General features: G+C 39.5%; 3 protein-coding genes and 6 non-coding genes across 10 annotated transcripts; 2 read left to right on the top strand and 7 right to left on the bottom strand.

Moving 5' to 3' along the window:
* Positions 1–5,238: 5,238 nt before the first annotated feature.
* LOC122012233 (probable inositol transporter 2) lies at positions 5,239–7,645 on the top strand. Its single transcript, XM_042568706.1, has 6 exons — positions 5,239–5,449; positions 5,613–5,683; positions 5,787–6,122; positions 6,206–6,313; positions 6,387–6,992; positions 7,061–7,645. Exons 1-6 carry the CDS (start codon positions 5,239–5,241, stop codon positions 7,541–7,543), a joined length of 1,815 nt encoding a protein of 604 aa, XP_042424640.1. The 3' UTR covers positions 7,544–7,645.
* LOC122012235 (50S ribosomal protein HLP, mitochondrial-like) lies at positions 7,597–11,192 on the bottom strand. The gene is made up of 4 exons (XM_042568709.1): positions 11,009–11,192; positions 10,556–10,617; positions 9,292–9,392; positions 7,597–8,110 (listed from the first exon to the last, which is right to left on the bottom strand). Exons 2-4 carry the CDS (start codon positions 10,587–10,589, stop codon positions 7,736–7,738), a joined length of 510 nt encoding a protein of 169 aa, XP_042424643.1. The 5' UTR covers positions 10,590–10,617; positions 11,009–11,192; the 3' UTR covers positions 7,597–7,735.
* Positions 11,193–12,592: 1,400 nt separating this feature from the next.
* Positions 12,593–12,666, bottom strand: TRNAI-AAU. Its single transcript has one exon. It is a non-coding gene; the product is annotated as a tRNA-Ile (tRNA).
* Positions 12,667–12,734: 68 nt separating this feature from the next.
* TRNAI-AAU lies at positions 12,735–12,808 on the bottom strand. Its single transcript has one exon. It is a non-coding gene; the product is annotated as a tRNA-Ile (tRNA).
* Positions 12,809–12,876: 68 nt separating this feature from the next.
* TRNAI-AAU lies at positions 12,877–12,950 on the bottom strand. Its single transcript has one exon. It is a non-coding gene; the product is annotated as a tRNA-Ile (tRNA).
* Positions 12,951–13,017: 67 nt separating this feature from the next.
* TRNAI-AAU lies at positions 13,018–13,091 on the bottom strand. The gene has a single exon. It is a non-coding gene; the product is annotated as a tRNA-Ile (tRNA).
* A 68-nt stretch (positions 13,092–13,159) lies between these two features.
* On the bottom strand, positions 13,160–13,233 carry TRNAI-AAU. The gene has a single exon. It is a non-coding gene; the product is annotated as a tRNA-Ile (tRNA).
* Positions 13,234–13,300: 67 nt separating this feature from the next.
* Positions 13,301–13,374, bottom strand: TRNAI-AAU. The gene has a single exon. It is a non-coding gene; the product is annotated as a tRNA-Ile (tRNA).
* Positions 13,375–14,422: 1,048 nt separating this feature from the next.
* Positions 14,423–17,996, top strand: LOC122012234 (peroxisomal membrane protein 13-like). 2 transcript variants are annotated; one of them, XM_042568707.1, is made up of 5 exons: positions 14,423–14,682; positions 16,616–16,840; positions 16,917–17,212; positions 17,345–17,437; positions 17,523–17,996. In XM_042568707.1, exons 1-5 carry the CDS (start codon positions 14,583–14,585, stop codon positions 17,724–17,726), a joined length of 918 nt encoding a protein of 305 aa, XP_042424641.1. In that variant the 5' UTR covers positions 14,423–14,582; the 3' UTR covers positions 17,727–17,996. The 2 variants fall into 2 exon arrangements, with proteins under 2 accessions (XP_042424641.1, XP_042424642.1); XM_042568708.1 differs by having other exon boundaries at positions 14,425–14,632.
* The last annotated feature ends 459 nt before the right edge of the window (positions 17,997–18,455 follow it).

Below are 18,455 nucleotides of genomic sequence, written 5' to 3'. Positions count from 1 at the left end.
CCGATCGGCGGTTCATGAGGCCTATCGGCCGGTGTGCCTAATACTATTTGGTGGTCGGAAGGAATGTCGTAAGTCCGAGCGAGACGCAACGCGTCCTCCTCGTCAAAACGACTTTCCATGGTCGAGTACCATAGACCCGGAGCACTGCCGGTTGACTGCGAAGTACTAGCCATGATCGAAAGACAGGAATGCGGGACAAAGGGGGAAGGTTCAAGCAAGGAATGGAGGAAAACCGAATGAAGGAAACGATTAACAACAAGAAGAAAATGTTGGGAACGAGAAAGAGGGTCTTACGAGCAAGAAAGATGATCGACGGGGGCCTGGGATTGCCGAAAAGTTGAGGGGCGAGGTCGCCGGAGAAAAAAACGGGCAGAGGAGCGCCGGAGGAGGAGGAACCAACATTGCGGCGGAAAAGAAGTCGTGAGCTTTATATCGCCGCCCGGGAGCAACCTCCACCGTCCGATCCAGGTCGTTGATAACGAGGCCATCATCCAGTCGTTCATTTCAAACGGCGGCTGTCCCATCGGAAGTGACGCCACTGCCATACGCTGACAAACGCACGATCGCCACGTGTCAGCAGGATATTGGCCGCATTTAATGAACCCCCTTACTGTGCGCAGCGCACGTAATGGGTAATGGGAGAGCATCGGACAAGGATGCCAAGAAAACAAAAGGCATGGACAAGATACAGCCGAACGGATGAGCATCCTTACGCCTGGCCGATCGGCCCAATGCAGCAATCATTGTTCAGTCAGATCGGCAGTCCAGTCAGTCGGACTTCGTCTCCTTCGACTAGACTCGAGGGGGAGGCAAGTGATCCGGTGGTAAGAGCCCGGGACCCCCTAACGAGGGGTCAGTGCCACGTGGAGGTCAGAGGGCCAAGTGGTCCGTCGGAGAAGGGTGAACCGACTGGACGTATGACAAAAGGGCAGGCCGGTCGGCCTGCCCATACACGTCTGATAGTGAAAGACGCCCTGACAGGGGTCGGGGTTCCGACGCTCAATGAAGTAGTAAATGGCTGAGCAGAAGGGCTAAGAGAGGGCAGGTCATAATGGGCGCGCCGCCCAGCTGGCGCGGGAAATTAAGGTCATCCGGACGACGCTATTCACGCCGGTCGGCCGGACGGACGTCCCGGCCGGGCGGTGGGTGAAGGGTAGGAACATCTTCTGACAGCCGTCAAGTCCTATAGCCCGGCCATACTCTAAGTCTGACAACAAGGTGTTCTGTTGTCCCATCGAAGACATGATTGAATTGTAGCAGTATGGTGTCAGGTAAGCTCTCTGACAGGTACACACCGAGGTATGGGCTGCGGACACGTATGCGCCCCGGGGGACGTGCATTAGTTCTTTCATCGCTCTATATAAAGAGCCTCTTTCTTTGCCAGAGGTACGCATTCTACAAGCTTGGGAGCCACCCTTTTGTTGTCCGTTTACCTGACTTGAGCGTCGAAGGGTCGCCGCCGGGAACCCCTTCCCGGCCCGACTTTTGTGCAGGTCTGCCGGAGATTCGTGCGACCAGACGGAGGCCTACACCATCTACTAGAAGTGCGCCACGTGCCCAGCGTCCTTTGGTTCGGCCATTCGGACAGGATCAATTTGAATTTGATCCTGTTTGGAAGCTGAGAAGACGAACCTGCCGGTATGACGTGTCTGGAGGGTTGACCGCATCCTCTTGACCCGGTGGTGAGCTGTCCTCTATGTTGACCAGATCGTCAGAAGTGGAGCATCAATGAAGGGGGAGCGACATCGGAAGAGAGCAGTAGTTCAGGGAAAGCTACGGATAACGAGATCGACAAGATAAGTCAGATACGATCTCTTCCTCCCAACAAGTTATTTAAATTTGTTAAATTATTATCTAAAGATTGTTACAAATTACAAAAAGAAATTAAAGAGTTAAAATTAATTCTAGCAAATCTTGTTCATTAGAAGAATTTGATAAAATAAAATTAGAAAATGATAATTTACAAAAAGAAATAAAGAACTTGAAAAATCATGCATGCTTAAATGTTAAAAATCAAAATATTAGGAAATATAATAAATTGAACTGGTATTTTACTTACCACAAGGGACAAATTAGAAAAATTTCTCAGAAAATATTCCTAATAGATTTTGTTGGTGCAGCGGGGGCGGCAAGAAGGGGTGAATTGTCTGCACAATAAAAATACCCTCCTCGTTTCTTTCAACTAAAAAAATGTAATAATAATAAAGAAATAAACTAACAGAAATAAAGAGGAGACAGAGAATTTAACTTGGTTACAACCCAGGGGGTTGTTAATCCAAGACAATGAAAAAGCTGAGAAAGATCTTCTTCTCTGAAGGCGGAGAAGCCTTTTACACACTGAAAGCTCTAAACTATTGCTAGGAATTGAATACTGAGTTGATTGATTAATTTCCTAGCTCCAGGGGTCTTTATATAGCTTCTGGAAATCTTATCGTGAATGCTGAAGGCGCCTCAAAGAGGGTTGAGGGCGCCTCCAAGCAGTTTGATCGGATAAAGCTCTATCCAATTGCAAACGGTCACGAAAACTGAGTCTAAGGCACCTCCAATGGCTTTGAAGTCGCCTCAGACTGGTCTGAGGCGCCTTCAAGGTGATGGAGGCACCTCAATGATGTTGAGGGCGCCCTCAATGATGTTGAGGGTGCCCTCAATGATGTTGAGGGCGTCTTCCACTTGCATGGTATAAATACTGCCTTCAACCTGCATGGTATAAATAACTTCCAGCTTCTCTTTTTCCTCTTCTTTCGGAGCTCCGATCGCTTGAGTGATTTCAGTCAACTGAAATAGGGCTCACTCGAACCCAATTTCTGGCCTTCTCCTCGAGCAGGCTTCCGACTCAGCTTCTCGTCCCTCGAATGTCGCGCACGTTCTTCTTGTCCACCGGTGTACTCTTCCGTAGCTCTTTCGTCCTTTGGACGCACTGAGCCCATAGACTCCCTTCCCGTGCCGTCCTTCTCGCTAGCTGCATCGTCTGCTCAACTTCCTACGTTCCTAAGTTTCTGCACACTTAGACACAGGGATCAAATAACAAGCAAGATCTAACCTAACTTGGTTGATCACATCAAAATACCCACGGGGTCCAACAGATTTTTGATTAACCCAGTTAGCTGGAACCTATATTGGGTTTCAAAGTCTTGTCTAAATTGAACTTAGCGCTTTTAGTGATAAAATTAAATGTTTGAATTTACTTAAGAGGCTTTGTCTAGAAACTGGTCGTTGCTCCAATAACCAAGAAGGCCTAGTGTCTCGCCACAGCCTGAAAGTCAATTAATGAAATAAAATATTTAATTGACTAACTAATAAGACATTTAATTGTAATTAAATAATACTTTAAATAGTTACTCAAATATTTTTTTCGATGTTTTTAACTTAGAATTTTTTTTAAAGGCTTAAAATTTTTTTGGAAGTATCGGCTTTACTTTACCAAAATTATTTCTACAAAATTAGTTTTTGCAAACTTAAAAAATTATTGATGTTTATTTTTGTGACATCAAAAATATTTTTTACTTAGAATTTTTTTTCTAAAATTATTATAATTTTTTAATTGCTATCAAAATTATTTTTCAAAATTTTCAAAAACTTGATAAGTTTTTCAAAATGTTGAAAATCATATATATATATATATATTATTTTCAAAAAGTTTTTTGAAAAAGTTACCCTTAGATTTTTCTTGATATCCCATTTTTTTATGCGATCAAAAGGGGGAAAAGGGAAGATTAAGTTTAGGGGGAAGTAGATTAAACTTTTTTCAATTTTTGCACTTTAACTACAAAATTATTACTTTAACTTTATGTTAGTTGATCCTGTCCGAAAGTCGAAGAGACGGAAGCTGGGGATGTCTATATTGAATATTGTCTATATTGTTCATATTGTGTGTCAGTTCATATCAACCCCTTGTACCACTCATTTTTCAACAATTCTTTACATATTGCAGTACATTCGAGAAACTTTATTTCATGAGCTACATTTTTCTCACTCATCTTCTCTAGAGTTGCAAGTATATTTTGATGCTGATTGGACTGGTAACTCAACTGATAGTCGACACACCACTAGATATTGTTCTTTCTAAGTACATTTCTCATTTCAGGTGTAGCAAGAAATAAATTGTTGTGTCTTGCGCTAGTACTGAAGTAAAATATCGATCCCTTGCAAACACTACCTCTGAGCTTTTATGGCTACGGTGATTACTTCAAGATATAGGTGTTTCTTTGTCTTCTGCTTTCCAACTCCTTTGTGATAACAACAGTGTTTGTAGATTGCTCACTATGATGTCTTCCATAAACATACAAAATATATTGATATTGATTGTCATCTGGTATGACATCATGTTATTCATGGTACTTTACGGTTGATTTCTATATCATCACAAGCTCATATCGTAGGCATTTTTATCAAATCTCATCCACCTCGACGATCTCAAAATCTTGTCTATAACGTCAAGTTATTTAATGATTTTTCACGTTAAGATTGAGGAGGTATTAATGTACATATAAAAATAGACTATGAATATAATTAATCATAATTAATTAAGGATCTCTATATACCTACAAATCTATCATGTAATAAGACATATAGAAAATGATATTCCTCATATTCGTTTAACAAGTAGCAAGTTCTTTACAATTTGATTCTATTTTATTTGTATTACAGGTCATTTTCTCGTTGCTATTTGTTATTTTTTATCATTTCTTCCAAATAACGGGTTTGTCTAATTGAATTTGTATACAATACAAAACAATTTAGATTTTTGTTCAAATAAAGTTTCCAGTATATTATTAAATGCCGATGTATTTTTTTTGTGTGAATTTTAGCATTGGTTGCTCTGAGGGTGTGACGTGCTGGATATTATGCATAAATAACTAGAAGAAACAAGAAAATCTGGATAAAGGTCTTTTCATGTTTGTCTTCGCATGCTTGGAGCCGAGACAAAGATATTGATCCTCTTACGAGAGTTCAATTGGATCGAGCAACACTAAAATCATCAACCAATAATTGAAGGCCTCAAAGAATCGTGCTGCAATTTGGCAGCTGGAGAGTTCAAACCAGATAACTCGTGGTAGTTACATGAGGTCGTCGAGAGCAAGAAGCCAAAGCCATGCCGCAGACAAAGCCTCATTCACTAGATTCTTCTTCTCCTTTTAAAAATATTTCTTTTCCAATCTGTGGTGAAAGAAGGTCAAAAGATCATATCACTCCAAAGTGTGGACTTGTGCAATCAAACAGAGCTGCACGTCCTTCTTGATGTTGACTTGTTGCCACTGTATATGCTCACTTGAAGATCTCTCTTTTCTTGTTTTTCTTCAATTGCAAGCCATCATGGAAGGAGGAACAGTTCATCAAGCAGATGCCTCTGCCTTCAGGGAGTGTTTCTCCTTGGCCTGGAGGAACCCTTATGTGCTTAGGTTGGCCTTCTCTGCAGGAATTGGAGGCCTACTCTTTGGTTATGATACTGGTAATCTCTTGGTTTCTTCTATGCTTTCGTAATTTGTTTGAACCTTTTTCTCCCTCTGAAATCTGAAAGGGTTAGATCTGATCTGATGGATAATTAGATTCTTGAGTCTGCAAATTTCTGACAAAGTAAGCTAAAACATAGAGCTTTGATCCTTGTTCGTTAGGTGTGATTTCGGGAGCATTACTTTACATTCGAGACGATTTCTCGTCAGTGGATAGAAAGACATGGCTTCAGGTGATGAAATGAACCCTAGAATTATCTACTTGATCAAGATAACAAACGAGCCCTAGATTTGCCATCGCCGTCGAAGGTGAAATAACGCGGAAGGCACTTACAGGAGAGCATCGTGAGCACGGCGGTGGCCGGAGCGATCATCGGAGCGGCGATTGGCGGTTGGGCCAACGACCGGCTCGGGAGGCGGAGCGCGATTTTGGTGGCGGACTTCCTCTTCTTCGTCGGCTCCGTGATCATGGCCTCGGCGCCCAATCCGGGGGTCTTAATCGTGGGCCGCGTCTTCGTTGGGCTCGGCGTGGGCATGGCCTCGATGACGTCGCCGCTTTATATATCGGAAGCCTCGCCGGCCGGCATCCGCGGCGCTCTCGTCAGCACGAATGGCTTCCTCATCACCGGGGGACAGTTTCTCTCTTATCTCATCAACTTGGCCTTCACAAAGGTAAAGAATCAGTACGTCACTCAAAATAATAACAAATAATGATGATGATGATGTTTTCTTTCTTTCTTTCTTTCTTTTTTCAGGCACCAGGAACATGGAGATGGATGCTTGGAGTTGCTGCGATTCCAGCCATGGTACAATTTGTTCTGATGCTGTTACTTCCTGAATCACCAAGGTGGCTTTATCGAAAGGTAATTTTGTCTCTGTTTTCAAATACAATTGAAAGAAAGTATGGAAACCCTAATCAATTTTCGTAATCTTCAGCGAAGGGTAGAAGAAGCCGAAGCCATACTTCGCAAAATCTATCCAACCAACGAGCTGGAGTACGAAATCAGAGCCCTGAAAGAATCCGTGGAGGCCGAGATCGAAGAAGGAGGCTCGTCGGAGAAGATCAACATCGGCAAGCTCTTAAAGACCAAGACGGTGCGAAGAGGGCTCGTCGCAGGCGTGGGACTCCAGGTGTTCCAGCAATTCGTGGGCATCAACACCGTCATGTACTACAGCCCGACGATCGTTCAATTGGCCGGCTTCGCTTCCAACCAGACCGCCCTCGCGCTCTCCCTCGTCACGTCCGGCCTCAACGCCCTGGGATCCATCGTCAGCATCTACCTAATCGATCGGACGGGGAGGCGGCGGCTCCTGATCGTGAGTCTGTGCGGCGTCGTGCTCTCGCTGGGGCTTCTGTCGACGGTGTTTCACAAGACGACTTCGAGTTCGCCGGCGATCGGCCGGCAGGAAACGGCCCGCTTTGGGGGCTACACTTGCCCGGCTTACGATTCGGCCGGTAGCGGTAGCAGTAGTTGGGACTGTATGAAGTGCTTGACGGCGTCTTCTCCTGACTGTGGATTTTGCGCTGCTTCGGCCGATAAGGTGCGATCGCAACTTTAGTCCTAATCATCTGCATTTTGGTGTGTAAGAGTGTGATCGTAAATCTGCAGCTGAATCCGGGAGCATGCTTGATCTCAAACTCCACGGTGAAGGACTTGTGTCACGGAGAGAGCAGGCTGTGGTACACGAGAGGATGCCCGAGCCGGTACGGGTGGCTGGCTCTCATAGGCTTGGCGCTCTACATCATCTTCTTCTCCCCGGGGATGGGGACCGTGCCGTGGATCGTCAACTCGGAGATTTACCCATTGAGATTCAGAGGAGTTTGCGGCGGGATCGCGGCGACGGCAAACTGGATCTCCAACTTGATCGTCGCACAATCTTTTCTCTCCCTGACCGAAGCGATCGGGGCCTCGTGGACCTTCCTAATATTTGGAGTGATATCCGTGGTGGCTTTAGTTTTTGTCATCGCGTGCGTGCCGGAGACGAAAGGCCTGCCGATCGAGGAGGTGGAGAAGATGCTGGAGCACAGGGCTCTTCGTTTCAGGCTATGGAAAAAAGGGAATGATGATGAGAGGAAGAATTCGAGTGCGTAAGATGAGAATAATTTATGAATACTTTTCGATCACAGATTGTGAAACGGCTAGACTGAAAGAACACAAATCCCATTATCATGTTTATGGTTGCATGAACACAAATCCCATAGAAAGATCTCTCGAGCCAGAATTGAATTAGCTAGCAAAACCCTGAACATAAGTCAAAGGGGGGCATGGCAAGATATGAGATATTCAAGCTAGGCACTCCGCCAAGGTTAGAATCTTGATGTGCTTCTTCTTCCTAAGCTCATGGGGTACTGGCCCATAAACCCGAGTGCCGATGGGCTCTCCCTGTTTGTTGACGAGGACGACGGCATTATCATCAAACTTGATGTCGCTGCCATCACAGCGTCCCTTCTGCATGGCAGCACGTACCACTACGCCATAAACAACGTCCCCCTTTTTTACTTTACCGCGAGGTGCTGCTTCCTTGACCGATGCTATTATAGTGTCACCGAGTCGGGCTCCACGCTTTCCTTTCAGAGCTTGTATGCACATCACTCGTCTTGCACCAGAGTTGTCGACCACCTTGAGTTTAGTCCTCATCTGTATGAATGATCTTTGTTGCTGCAACAAAGAGAAAGTGAAGCCTCAGCATTTCTTAATTCACAAATTATTTATAGATAAAATGTTTCTTATAGCGAAAAGGCAATTCGCTCATCCCAACATCCCTGCTAACTTGTCCCTAAACTAATACAAAAGAAATAAATTATGGGTAACTACTGACCATTAGTGCATGCGATCAAGGCATGGAAAAGACATGTTCAGACGTACAGAATTTCAACTCCAAAACACACCTCATACCTCAAATGTTTCTTGTTTTATAGTTCTTTTGTCATTGATCTGTAACTTTGTAGATGAATGAAGAAAATTTTGGGGCAATTGGAAGATATTATGTTTCCATAAATTTAGAGACAATGATTAGACAACTAAAATCTAGCACGTGGAAAGGGTGCCAATAAATTTCTGAAGGAAAATCGTTTGTAACAAATCTGCTTCTTTCAGAAACCAACTAGGGCATTTAATAAATCCTTATTAATATTCCCTAATCTAGAAGAAAAGTCGAATTGATATATAAGATGCTAATAGTATCTTGAAATTCAAAGGCATTCTTTAAAAAATTCTCATTCTCACCAATCTTTCTTTCATTCATTTTTTGCATTTCACTAATCGCAAAGGTTCACGAGTAACAGACAATAGGCTAGTGGTCGAGCTAGAAAGGTAGGAGAGACATTATTTGGAAGTTCTGACCGGGTGGAGAGGATTCAGAGGAATAGCTACTAGTATCAAGATAAAAAACTACTTATGTGGTGTCTGAAGAGTAGCTAGAATAATGGTAGAGACTATCAATGAATAAGAAACATGAGTTTACTGCTTTAGTAAAACAGTAGCTGATGTGTGTTTCTTAGCAGTCGTATATTCAAGAATTAAACAGAGCATTCTATCAAAGTCAATATCACAAGGTTTTAAAAAGTCAGTTATGTTTGGGGAATTTGTAGTTTTGTCACTTTATAGGAGGAAGTCTCCTGAGTTAATAAGCCTGTACAGTTTATTTAAAAGCTAACAACAACAACAAAAAAAAAAAAGAGAGAGAGAGAGAAACACAACAATTTGGACATGTCAGTTTTGGCAAAAAAAAATCCAGAAAATCTATTATATACATGCAAAATGAAAATATAATATATCATAGTGCAGCATAAACATTTACCATAAAGGAATAAAGGAACAGTAAGAGATCATTAGGATACCTGAGAGAAGATATACTGATAATTTAGCTTGCCTATTGTCTCGAAAGAAGGCTTTGTATCTAACAAATTGTTGCCAAAGCTCCCAAATAGAGAACGCCCAACTACATATGTACGCACAGATGTTAAGATGATGTGAAGTACCATATTTTGCTTAATAACACATGAAGCAGACTAATCAATGTCACATTGATCTAATGCAAAAATATTTTCAACTCTATGAGAAAACTGTCTCACAACTGATTGATAGGTTTGGAACTTTATTTTAAATGTAAAATCACTGAACGTAGCATTGTTAAGGTTAACATATAACTATAGTCAAAACTACAAGAATTATTTCAAAATATAGTCAACTAAGTATGATATTCATTTGATGATTTACATAGTAATATATATTGGCTTTCCTCCCAAAACTGTAACCGAGAATATTTCTTAAAAAAAACTAAATTACCTACAACGATGAGCTAGGAGTCTCAACTATTTAGGGTAGGCTATCAAAGTCTAAATAAGGTTACTTATTCCTATTATCTAGATAGTTTCAAATCACTGAGTCACATTAAACAAAATTTAGTCTCCTATCAATTTTGACTCTAAATGATTCATATCAATGGCTACATATCAAACAGATTTAACAAATCCAAGAGGATTTGACCTTTACCTTCATTTTGAAAAACGCAATAAAATAAAATTATGATGTTTCCATCAATGATCATGCATAAATGCTTATACCCAAAAGTCAGATAGCAAAAGTTGTAAGACAAATAGGAACCATGTAGAAACTCCGACATCGCATAAGAACCCACTTTCTGAGTGCATATGTCAAGTCAGTAAGTAGTTTATTGGACTCTCACAGTTGCAAATCATCAACTTATGAATTCAATCCTATCATCTAGAGTGAAAAGATCATTTAACAAACCAAAGGCTTCACATGCATTCAAGCATCTGTAATCTATACAATGGCACCCCTTTGCAATAAAGATTAAGGGCATTCTTATAAATGACCCAAATACTGGTAACGACAAAGAAGAATTTTCCCAGCCATGGAAAAGTGAAGGCCAACTCATTACTGAAAAATAACTTTTACATTGAACCATATAATTATCTATCTTTCATCTCATTTACTCGAACAAAATCGTTAAACATGGATTCAAATGGACCAACTGACCATTTCCATGAACACAGAATATAAAATAAAACAAGACAGAATAAGAATGACAATAATAAAAATGATTTGATGAGAAATAGCACAGAGCGAGGTGGCACAAACCTGTGGACAATCTTTGAGAAAATAATGCATTCATTTTCCTAAATTGATTGAATTCCTCTTTCCTGAAACATGAGAGTATGAGACGACTTAGCTCAAGAGTTAAAATGGCTGTCTGAGATGATAAAGCAAACTAAAATTTAATGAAAAATTGTGTCTAAAGCTATTTATTATTCCATCTAAACAATTTCTGAAGGACTCGTATCCAGATCTTCGAACATCTAAATCCAGAAAATTCTTCTTCCAACAAAATCATAAAATGTTTGACCAAAATAAGTGATGAATACACATACTTCCAAAACATACATCCACTACAAAAAAAAAAGATTCTATCACCTAATCCTGCTGCGACAGAGTTGAAGAAGAACTATGTCGACGGAGAGAAGAGGGCAGAGGAGAGGAGATCGAGAGGGGGAGATTTGGCCTGCGACGGAGCAAGAGGATGGGAGGACTGACCTGCGAGAGATAGGACAATGACCCACGGAGCCGGGTGGACGGAAGACTGAGGCGGGCGACAGCAGCAGGACGGCAGTGAGACAGAGATCGCGAGAGGAAGGGAGCACCAGGGAGGAGCGCGGCGGTTGCAGGACAGACGCTGGAACAAAAATGGGCTTAGGGTTTTCCAAAAATATAAATTTTACGAATCATGCCAAATAATTAAAAGAGTTGAAATAAGTTATTCACCACAAAATTAGATAAAATGATAAATTCATAATTTTGACAGCGAATTAATTTTTGTCAAGATAAAATGCTTCAAATCTGAATGAATCGGACCAATTTCTCCATGGATTGAGTCGGACTGAATTGGGTGAGACCAGATCTCCTGGTCCATGAAAAAATGAATTGAAATATGGATCGGATTCAATTGTGGTTAGATCGTAATCATCATGATCCTCTCATAATTATATGTGATCTTTTTTTAAGTTTATCATCCCCATCATATTATAGTTTAGATTAGACCGGACGGACAGAGGCAGTCGAAAGTAGGTAAATGTCCAAGTTACCAGGAGTCGAGTGAGGGACGACCTCCAGGTGAGATCCGGCCGTACCCTTCGACCCAAACTATAATTTAATGGGGATGACAAATTCAATGAGAAATCATAATCAATTACGATTGGATCACGATCATAATCCAATTGTGATTGGATCTGCTCCCGAATTTGACACTAGTGTGTGGAAGACTTCTCGAGTGGTTGACTTTTAAAACACTTGGATTTGCATCGATCAATTTATATATTTCGTTTATATCATGACAATATTTAGATTTTGAATTAAGCAGGATTAAGTTATCTAATTAAGTCGGAACATTAGGTTATAATTTAAGGGCCGTGATTTGAATTCTAAATAATTAAAATGATTTTAAACTGTTAACCATACTGATTCAATAGGATTTAAGATATTGGGACACTATTTTTTTTTTAGAGTAATATAGAGACTTTATTAACTACACGATTAGGGCAGATATTTTTTTTTTATAAAAACTACTTTAAATGAAATATTATGTGTTTCGTCAAAGGTTTCTACGATGCCAATAACCAACTGAAATTTCAATAAAAAAAATGGACCAAATAGTAAAAAGAATCTCAGAAAAGCCCATTTTGGAACCTGCGACTTATTAGGTCACCTCATGCAGGTCTCAACTCTCAAACCTGCGACATATTATTTATTAACAGAACTAATAGGCAGGTCATTTGGAATGTTATAAAGAACAAAATAAAGTTTTTTATATGTTAAGTTAACAATTCGAAATAATAAAATGGCTCATGCAGGTTTCGAATCTGCGACATTTGCGTTATTAGCACCACGCTCTAAACAACTGAGCTAATAGGTCAATGCATTAAGTTCTTTAAAATTTGTTTAAATATATTATTTCTATCAAACTATTAGAAATAAATATAATGGACCATGAAGGTTTCGAACCTGCGACCTTCGCGTTATTAGCACGACGCTCAAACCAACTGAGCTAATAGGCCAGTGCGTTAGGTTAATTAAAAATTATTTAAATATACTATTTATATCAATCTATTAGAAAAAATATAATGGCCTACGCAGGTTTCGAACCTGCGACCTTCGCGTTATTAGCACGACGCTCTAACCAACTGAGCTAATAGGCCAGCGCGTTAGAATAATTAAAATTTATTCAAATATAGTATTTCTATCAAACTGTTAGAAATAAATATTATGGCCCATGCAGGTTTCGAACCTGCGACCTTCGCGTTATTAGCACGACGCTCTAACCAACTGAGCTAATAGGCCAGCGCGTTAAAATAATTAAATATTTATTCAAATATAGTATTTATATAAAACTATTAGAAAAAATATAATGGCCCATGCAGGTTTCGAACCTGCGACCTTCGCGTTATTAGCACGACGCTCTAACCAACTGAGCTAATAGGCCAGTGCGTTAGGTTAATTAAAAATTATTTAAATATACTATTTATATCAATCTATTAGAAAAAACATAATGGCCTATGCAGGTTTCGAACCTGCGACCTTCGCGTTATTAGCACGACGCTCTAACCAACTGAGCTAATAGGCCAGCGCGTTAGAATAATTAAAATTTATTCAAATATAGTATTTCTATCAAACTGTTAGAAATAAATATAATGGCCCATGCAGGTTTCGAACCTGCGACCTTCGCGTTATTAGCACGACGCTCTAACCAACTGAGCTAATAGGCCAGCGCGTTAAAGTAATTAAAATTTATTCAAATATAGTATATATATAAAACTATTAGAAAAAATATAATGGCCCATGCAGGTTTCGAACCTGCGACCTTCGCGTTATTAGCACGACGCTCTAACCAACTGAGCTAATAGGCCAGTACATTGAATTAAAAATAATTAAAATATGTTATTTAAATCGAACTATTAGAAAATTTTAATGGCCCATGCATGTTTTGAAGGTTGCGTTATTAGCAAACGCTCTAACCAATTAATAGGCCAATTATTATTATTAATTATTGAATAAATAACACTGATAAGATATTGAAAAGAACTTAGATATGAAATGTATTTTGGTTTTTAAAAGTGTACTATTTTAATATTTTCAAAAAACTAGAATCTTCTTTTAAATTTTCACTACTTGTTTAAAGAATTTCATTTTTATTATTTAAAACTATCAAAAAAATTGATGATGCTCATCCAGTCCATAGCGGTAATTATGGATCAGTTTAATCCGACCGCATTAGCTAAAGTGCCCAATGGGATATGAATCATTGTTGAAAAAAAAAAATGAATACATTTATCCCTAATATCTTCATCAATTTGTCTCTGGATAATACGGGGAGAAGATAAATCATAAACGATTATTAATTTTGAAATAGTAACTAACATTAAAAAAAAATTATTTATCTCGATTTTATTAAAATTCGAACTCCAGATCAATAGGATCTGAATCATGATTAGGGATGGCAACGGGGCGGGGCGGGGCGGGGCGGGGTCGGGTTTGCCATTCCCATCCCCGCCCCGTTTCCATTTTTTCGGGTTCGGGGATTCCCCATCCCCGCCCCATTTCTAAATTAATTTATATTATTATTATTATTATTTAATAATAATTATTAATAATAATATTAATATTAATATCAATATCAATAATATTATTATTAATAATATTTTCGAAAATTTTAATATTAATATTAACACTATTATTAGTATTTTTTTAAAAAATCATATTATTATTTATTAATATTAATAATAATAATATTCGGGGCGGGTTCGGGGATGGGGATAGCATTCCCATATCCGCCCCAAACCCAACCCATCCCCGAAAAATCGGGAATCTCCATCCCCATTTCGGGTTTTCCCCGCGGGGCCCCAAACCCGCGGGGAAAATTGCCATCCCTAATCATGATGCTATTCGTATCGGTTCGGAAGGGGTCTGAATAATGAATCACTAGACGTATTATTTTTTCGCGCACTGGTGGGGCGAAGCGGTCGGCGATTTCCTCGTCGGCCGTCGGTTTTGTCGGATGGAGAAAGAGGAGTAAAGGTGAGGGGGGGAAGGACGATGCGATTGTAGTGGGCACTTTATGTGGATTTCGCTGTGCCATCGACATGGGATCCAATTCTCCACTTGCAGGTTGGTGATTCTTTGGTTACTTTCTCCTCTCTTTTTTTTTCCCCGCTCAGGTAATCTTGCATTCTTCCCTGTATTTTTGAAGCCGTTGTGCAAGGATCTTATTAGGGTTTCGATCGATTTTTTCTATATGCTGTTCGAATCTAATCTTAGGTTTCGCATGCTTGATATATCGATTCCGATACATGTAGAGGTAGCGTGTATGCGAAAGTGGATGAAATTAGGATAACTCAAAAGAAAGGTCTTACTTTTGGAATTCTTGGGTCTTGATATTCCAAATGGATTTCAAGGTTTGTTTTCCCATCTTTCTACGGATCCTTGGTATATCTGATTCCTGATTGGGATTTGAGCAAGGGAGAGAAAGGGTGAAGATGAAAGTAAAGACATACGCTCCTGGCCTCTCCCTTATTTATTTGAGCTTCTTAAACAAGTAGTTCAATTCCTTTCCCTGCGTTCCTTTCTCCAATTCCCTCAATCATGAAAAGAGTTCGAGGCTTGGTTTACCTAATTGTAATATTATAGGTTCACCTCTGGTACTTTCTGTTATCGTTAAGCACACTTTTTGGGTTTCCTGTTAGACGTGTTTCTGCCTACAAAATTCTCCTTTATAAAATTCAATGAAACTAGAATAATTTGACTTTTCGATGAGATTGTCTGGTTAGTCTGCCTACTATATAGGTCACTAGGTTACTGATAAATCAGTTATTATTTGCTATTAGTCTAATTACATTGTAATGTTGCAGATATCGGAAAGCAACTGTACTAATGCTACATTCATTATACCAAGACAACTCATTAGTAACTATAGTGTCCAGGGTAGCCAGAAATGGTTGCTTTGCTATAGACATACGGCTTCTCATTAACCTGCTGATGTTTGCTGTACAAGACCTTCTGTATTCTGATTTCTGGCCATAAGTCTGGGTTGCATGTTTTGTTGAATCTTTTTAATGATCATCACCTTTGCCATCTATGTGACCATAGTAAGCCTAAATTTGAATGGACTATGGAAATCAAGTGATCATTAATGGATCTAAATGAGCCAAGCATTGTGAACAATCTTATAATTCAATAAAAGCAGATTTATGCTTGATCACTATGAGAAATAAATAAAAAGGTTGAGCATTTTTTTTTTTGCTTGATAAAATTAATGAATAATCTTGAAGACTTTACTCTTGTGAACTTAGCTTATATTCATGAATATACTAGTTTACACTCTTTTCTAGGATTTCTCTTTGGTCTTATATTGTTTGTCTATGCTATAAAAGAATATAATATAATCGTATACTCATATACAAAGTTCATGTTTATTTATTTATGATATTATTTGTGTCAAGTTATCTAAAAATAAGTTTCAGTTATTTCCTGGATTGAATATTGGATAGCTAATAAGGATAACATTGTGTCTACTTAAGCTTGGTAAAAAGATTGTGGTGAGTTCAATCTCAAACAAGATAAAACATAAAAATGTGTGCTTGATTAATATTTATTTATTTTCTAATAAATAAATCTGAACAAAGGTGCTGCTCCCTTGTAACCTCAGAGTTTTACTCACTTTGAGCTCTGAGTTACGATTTGGTTATTTGTCATAATTAATTTTTTATTCTAAAGGTGAAGTATTGGATAGTATATTGTCTGCTAAGACATTAGCATCTAAATTTATATTGTCTATTTAATCTAAAATATCAACTGGTCTTCTTAAGTTTGAGAAATCGGTCATACATAGCTTCTGAATGTTACACAGCTGCTAATCTTGTTCAACCACCACTCTCATTCTATGAGATATGACTCAGCATTCTACTGACTGCGAATTCTTACATCAGATCTACCTTCTTTTTTTAAAAAAAAAAATGTATACAAAATATAATGTTATGGTCAAGTGTAAGGATACAGAAATTAGATCAAGCCTCCAACTGTTTATTTGTGGATTCACAAATGCAAAAAATTGTGAATTGAATTGCAATTTTTTTTCTCTCTCTCTCTCTGCAGGTGCTCCACCTCCAAAGCCCTGGGAAAGAGCTGGTGGTTCATCAGGTCCTGGGCCATTTAAGCCCCCATCTTCTGGCAGCACTAGTGATATTGTTGAAGCATCCGGAACTGCAAAACCTGGTGAAGTTGTTCCAACCATTGACAGGAATGTCACTACTACCAACAGTACTCTAACAATGCCTGTTCCAGCAAGGCCATGGCAAACCAATGGGGCCAATTATGGAGGTACCATGTCAGGATATTCTTCAAATTGTTTTTTTTTTCAACACCATTATGCCTTGAAGCTCCTATTGTATTGTAGGTTATGGATCAAGTATATACAATTCGAGCTATGGTTCTAACATGTACAGCTCCTATGGGGGTCTTGGATCATACGGCAGTCTTTATGGTAACAATATGTACTCCAGCCATGGGGGTTTGTATGGAGGTTCTGGAATGTATGGAGGTGGCATGTACAATAGCGGTTTTGGACCTTTTGGTGGCCCTATAGGCGGTTATGGCATGAGCATGGGAGGTCCTTATGGTAACCAAGATCCAAATAATCCATTTGGTTCCCCACCATCCCCGCCAAGTTTCTGGATGTCCCTTCTTCGTGTGGTAAGAGAAATTTGTCATTGTAAACTTATCTGTTTAGTTTTATCAAAACCAACTTGGAATTATCTCTCTGTTTCAGCACAATGCTAACTGGTTGTTATTATTCTGCTTACGGTTTGGAAATGTGTTTTCTAGATGCAAGGCGTTGTGAGTTTCTTTGGTCGAGTTGCTATACTCATCGATCAGAATACTCAGGCCTTTCATTTGTTCATGACTGCTCTTCTCCAGGTAAGTTTTCTTTTTATTTTTAGCCAAATTTGTCTCTATCTTTACTTTTACTGGAGATTGTTGACCAATTGTTTAACACCTATAGCTTTTCGATCGATCTGGAATGTTATATGGCGAGCTTGCGAGATTTGTATTCAGGATACTGGGCTTCCGAACAAAGTCTAACAAACATAAGCAACTGGGACAGGGCAAATTGCTCGACCGTGCTGGCCAGAATTTCCTCAAGGGCCCTAAGACTAGTGCTTCATGGGATAATGTTTGGGCTGACAATAAGAAGGGGCTTTCTTAGACAAACGCCATGCGTCTGGAAGCGGAATGGTGAATAATAAAACGGCATGTTACTTTCCTTCTAAGACCTGCGCAATATTTCCCTTTGTAAGAAAGGAATGACAGCATATGGTTGGAGCACCGTGTCACAGACGAAGTAAAACCTGCACCTTTCAGTTTGTCTTGGTTTAGTAAATAAAATATTTAATATTTTGCTGTCGATCGTCAAATCATGTTTAGCTTTTGAGAAAACATCAATTAAGTTAATCAAGGACGAAATGCTTTGATCCAATTTGTTGATTTAAACGTCGAGGATCTTCCTGTTAACTTAGTTTTACAGCAGTATAACTAACGCAGATGTCATGAACGGTAAATCAATTGAGTAGGCAAGTTGACTTGATCAGATTTCACAGGTAAAAAGCGACCAAAATAAAATCATGGCATGCCATTGCCTCAGTTGAGAGTACCGATCCTTTGGATTATAACGTACGGTTTAGAGGATGGATCAATCCATTTATAGATAAAATTTTATGGGCTTCGATGCTTTCATAACTAGAATTTTATGGACCCCACCCGACTTGTTAACCAATTCAAATTTTCTTCTCATAAAACTTTAGCGTGAAACATGAAAAGTCAAGTCAACTTCGACGGCTCTCGATTGTTCAGTACGGTCAAATTTGAGCGCTATATTAAACCGATAAAACGGGTGGTTGGGCGGACGGAGGCATCCTCCACATGGAACAAGGACGAT

This window comes from Zingiber officinale, chromosome 8A (genome assembly GCF_018446385.1).
Source record: "Zingiber officinale cultivar Zhangliang chromosome 8A, Zo_v1.1, whole genome shotgun sequence".
Lineage (NCBI taxonomy): Eukaryota > Viridiplantae > Streptophyta > Magnoliopsida > Zingiberales > Zingiberaceae > Zingiber > Zingiber officinale.
This window is presented reverse-complemented; position numbering and strand designations above follow the sequence as displayed.